At 51.1% G+C, this 5002-nt stretch overlaps 1 protein-coding gene across 1 annotated transcript in view; it reads right to left on the bottom strand.

Moving 5' to 3' along the window:
- The window catches only part of LOC102257037, an 8915-nt gene extending 8456 nt beyond the window's left edge, over positions 1-459 (bottom strand). Inside the window, exon 1 of the mRNA XM_014549655.1 lies at positions 360-459. Coding sequence (XP_014405141.1) covers positions 360-459 — 100 coding nt within the window. The remainder of the gene's footprint in view (positions 1-359) is intronic.
- Positions 460-5002: the final 4543 nt, after the last annotated feature.

Genomic DNA, 5002 nt, shown 5'->3' with positions numbered 1-5002 from the left:
CTGTCCGGAGGGCGCGGCCTGCCCAGGCCCCGCCCGACCTCAGGGGCTCCTGGTGGCTCCCGGCCGGCAGACAGAAAGCGCAAACCAAACCCTCCCCAACCGCTCTCACCTCGTCCACGTCTCCAAGGTAAGTGCCAGTCCAGTCTCCCCCTGGCCCCTCTCTGACCCTCCTTGGGGCTAGGGTCGGGGGAGACAAAAGGGCCACCACCACCCCCACCAAAAAAAGAAAAAGAAATCATGACTGCTTTTTGCAAGCACGTTTTGCAAGCATCAATTTCAAATACACACGCCGCGCGTTTGCGCACACACACTCATGCACACGCACACGCACCCTCCCACTCCACCAAACCCACACTCACCAGCCCCGTAGAGGCCGCAGATGTGCCTGTGAGGGGCGCATTTCATTAGCTGCTGGAGGAAATGTTGGCTAACGTTCCAGGTGGTCGGCAGCATCTTCATTCCGTGGATGGGAAGGGAGGCGAGAGGAAGAAAAAGTGCCTTTCCGGGGGTCCTCCCCCATCCCTGGGCAGGAGACTCCAGTCCCTGCAGGGTCACAGGAGGTTGCAGCCCCCTCCAGAGAGGCCATCTCTGGCGGATTCCGGGAACCTGGGGGAGGGATTGTTTTGTTTGCCTGGATCATTCCTGCCTCGGTTCCCTATGGCGTTTTGAAATGAGTGCAGCCTTGAAGTTGGCTATGTGCTCCCAGTGGCAGGGTTTTCTGTGCTGGGTGAAGGTTATTAGCAATCGCAGCCTTTCTTTCTGGTCAGGCCGCCTCGAGTTAGAGATGGGCAGAATGCGCGTGTTGTTGTGGCTTCCCGTCCTGTCTGCTGCCTCGCAATGTTTACTGTCTTTGTAGAAGGAGCATCGTGTTACATATTTTTTTATACGATCAGGCAAATAGTAAGTCCAGATTCAGGAAAGGATCAATCGTATTTGCGTCGGTGTTCTTCACACAGTCTTCAGGGGAGGGGAGCCAACGGATGTTGCCTGTCCCCGAGAGGACAGGAAGGGAAGGCTCAGAAAGGTGTATGTAGTTGCCCAAGGTGACAACAGGTGGCCATCGGAGAGCCCAGCTGACAGCAGCCCGAGGAAACGTGTTGAAAAATCGCGCTCTACGGTGTTGAATTCAGGCTGGCACATACACTGATATTTTAGGTCTGAGTGTTAGCCTTTCATAGAAGAGAGGGAAAGATCTTTTTCTCGAAAGGACACTCCTGATACGGTGGAAGTATTAGTTCTGAAAATGGTTTGTTACCAATTCCCCAGCCCCATTTCACAGGTGAGAAAACCGAGGGAATGCGTCCATGGAGCTCCCACCACGAGGTGCAGAGCCAGGCCTCCAAACCAGGCTTTCCGATTGCAGCTCCTCTCTCCATTCTGCTCACCCGCCCTTCCCACACACAGAAAGCACCTCGATTTTCCTCAGGATGCTGAAGAGGAGATCATTAGCAGCCCAGAGCCTGTATTTCTCAGGGCAGAAGCTTTCTTTCACCTTAATCGTGAATACCTTTCATACCGAAAAAGAAATGCAAATGTAGAAAGAGTGCTATTCTCAGTGGTGAATTAAATGACATAAAAATGGCAAAAGACTAAAATAACTACATCAGCTTTACTTGAAAAGCAGTTAAAAAGCTATCTGGAAGGCCTGTCTCGGTACAATTTTAGTCTCTCTGCCACTCTCCGCCCATCCTCCCCTACCCTGAGAAAGTCCTGCCACGTGGCATGTCTGCTAGCTTTTGTTCGTAAAAGATGAAAACTCACAGGTTTGGGTGCTTTTTATCTCCATTCACATATTGCTTCTTTGCTCTGTGAATGGTTACGGTCAAAACATCCCAACACGTCCCTGGAATGACCCAAACTACAATTCATTGGCAAGAGAATTTTGACTGGCATCCACTTTTTTTTTAAGCATATTTTTTTATTGATTCAGAGAGGAAGGGAGAGAGAGAGAGAGAGAGAGAGAAGAGAGAGAGAGAGAGAGAGAGAGAGAGAGAGAGAGAGAGAGAGAAAGAGAGAGAAACATCAGTGATGAGAGAGAATCATTGATCGGGGCTGCCGCCTCATTTGCGTGCAGCTTATTTGGCCACGTGGCCTCCTGTCTTGTTGGGATCTGTCACTTGTCCAAAGGTTGAATTTAGTTGAATACGATTGTTCGTGTCCACCTCTTGTGGGAGCCCTAGTATCAATGCCAGTTTGGAACTAGGATGCTATAGGATGAAGCCTGCTTGTCTGTGTGAATTTGTACCGTAAACACATTCATTCATTTTTAGACTTGTAGGCTTCAGGTTTTTAAAAATTAAATCATCCATCCATTTCTTTACTGAGGGCTAGATCGATGTCCCCAGGTCGTCAGTTCTCAGGGACACCCACTTAGAATGGGGGAGGAGGAGGATTGGGACCCAGATGTTCTGTATTCAAGCTCTTAGGCAGGGCTTTGGGACAGCATTGTGTCCCTGCCTATTGGATGTTCAGAGATTCCATCACACATCCAACACCCAGTGATTGTCATGAACTTGGCAACTGTCCTAGGCATTCAGAATTCAACAAAAGGAAAAATGAAATGATTCAGGAGAAAGGCCTTCACATGTTGAAACGTGTATTCTGCTGGTGGACAAAATTAACAATGATTATGAAGACACTTCATAAGGACATTTTTCTTAAACAAAAATGTCTTGAGTGTGTTATGCTGTGCAAGACAGATAAAAACGTGCTCATATTCTCCCACATTTCCTGGGAAAGAAATCTGGGGAACCCTTCGTGCCGAGGGATGAAATCTGGGCGTGGACATAGTGAGCCTTCCCAGGTGTTTAGGGCCCCTCCCAGGTGAGCTGCTCACGGATCCAGGAGTATTCCTTCCCGGAACCTTCTTGGATGGGAGATGGAATGCCTGTGAGGGAACGCAGGCGTGTGCAGGAGCTGGGGGAAGAGGTAATGAAGAGATCAAAGAGGAAGACACGTTTCTGAAAAGGACACATTTTCACGTATGTATTGGATTGTTCTCGGGAGGAACCCAAGGGCTTGGGGAGGGGGGGGGAGGGGGGGCTGAACTTGGAAGGTGAACCCAGAAGCCTCAGGGTCTGTCATAATTGGCTTTGGTGATTAATGCTACGTTCCATCTATAATAATAAAAGCGTAATATGCTAATTAGACCAAACAGCCGAATGACCTTCCGGACGTCATTCCAGACGTCCTTCTGGACGAAGCCACTGTGGTGGGGGCCGAGGCAGAGGTGGTTAGGGGTCATCAGGCAGGCAAGCAAGCAAGCAAGCAAGCAGTTAAGGGCCATCAGGCAGGCAGGCAAGCAGTTAGGGGCAATTAGGCAGGCAGGCAGGTGAGCGGTAAGGAGCCAGCGGTCCCAGATTGCGAGAGGGTGCAGGCCGGGCTGAGGGACACTCCCCATCCTGTGCATGAATTTTGTGCACCAGGCCTCTAGTAAAGCAATAACAGGACATACGGTTATATAGTATAACCACATGAGGTAGTATTCGCTCACAATACAATAACATAATAGTCTGTCCATTTCACATTTCTGTTTTTATGTGTTAGTCACGTGGCAGGCAGGAATGGCTGAAATGAACCATTGGGTGACTGGCCCATAGGGGGCCATCCAGGCCCTGTGCCCTGGAAGGTGGATGGTGAGGAATTCTTGCACAATCTCCCCTTCCCGTTGCCTGGATGGCATGTGTTGGTGAGAAACGATTGATTAGGTTGGATTCTCGGGGGAGTCGCTGGCCCATTTCCTGCCTCCCGGTGTAACCAGGACCAGACTACAACTATGCGAAGCGTTGGATGGCAGAAAAGTGGTCACAGGGTTATTTGTGCTACCTGTGTTCCTGAGATCAGAAGTTACGAGTACAGATGTCTGCATCTCCTCCGCCGTGTTCTTGCCCGCAGGCCCCTACGCTGAGGCAGCGGTGGCACAGTGCCCTCCGTGACCCCTGACAAACAGAGGAAACCCTGAGGAAAGGGAACAGGAGACCCACGATGTTTTTGTTCTGCTTTATGATCTGGGGGAGCTCACGGAACGATTTTGTTGGAGCTCCAAGTGGCGTGAAAGGTGCAGAGGGCTTTGTGAACACCTGGCTTTTGGAGTCAACCTTCTGGACAAAGAAGGAAGGAAGAGAAGGAGGGACGGGGGGCGGGAGGGAGGGGGGGGAAATATCCCACCTGAGTTTGGGGAAAAGGAGAAATGGTTAGCCTTCAGGTTGGTTTTTCTTCGCTAGGTACATAATAATAGAGTTTGTGCCTTCGCACCCGACTTAACTGGCGCTGACCTCTAGGAATACCCTGTCTGAAAACACATGGGAAAAACATTATCATTTTCCCCCAAATGCGTGCCCCTCTTAATTGATCCACTGCATCAGGAAGTCCTGCCGGCCCCCAGCATGCCGGAGGGGTGGCTGCGGCTCCAAATTTGTCTGCAAGAGGCATTGTGCGTGGTGTTTACCTTTTAATTAAACAAGGCGTCTTGCAAATTAAACACATGTTCCTGCACATCACAATTTAGTGAACATCCTTTCCATTGTTCCTCCTGCTGACGCTCGCCCAGCATCAGGCATCCACACGCAACACAGCCTCTCGCCAGCCCCCTGCCCCACACCGCACTGGAGCACCCTCCCAGACTGACTTCTCTGCTCTCCCACTCAACACACTGGGTGCCGTGGGAAATAGGGCACTGGCCCCGGCCCGTGTGGCTCAGTCGGTTGAGCATGGTCCTATGCATGGAAAGGTCTCTGGTTTGACTCCTGGTCAGGGCACATAACATGCCCAGGTTGGAGGTTCAGTCCCCGGTCTGGGCGCACACAGGAGGCAACTGACCTCTCTCTCTCTCTCTCTCTCTCTCTCTCGTGCGTGGTTTTTCAATACAGATTCGTGCAATAGGCCTTCCCTTCCCCTGGCTGCAGGCACCGGTTTTCCTCTGGCACCCGGGCCCCAGGCCTTCGCTCCTCCGGCCGGAGCCTTCAGTCTTCGCTCTGCCACTTCATGTGCATACATATGCAAA

Source organism: Myotis brandtii, unplaced genomic scaffold (genome assembly GCF_000412655.1).
Source record: "Myotis brandtii unplaced genomic scaffold, ASM41265v1 scaffold565, whole genome shotgun sequence".
Taxonomy (NCBI): domain Eukaryota; kingdom Metazoa; phylum Chordata; class Mammalia; order Chiroptera; family Vespertilionidae; genus Myotis; species Myotis brandtii.
The sequence above is the reverse complement of the archived record's forward strand: the minus strand, read 5'-3'. Positions and strand labels throughout refer to the sequence as shown.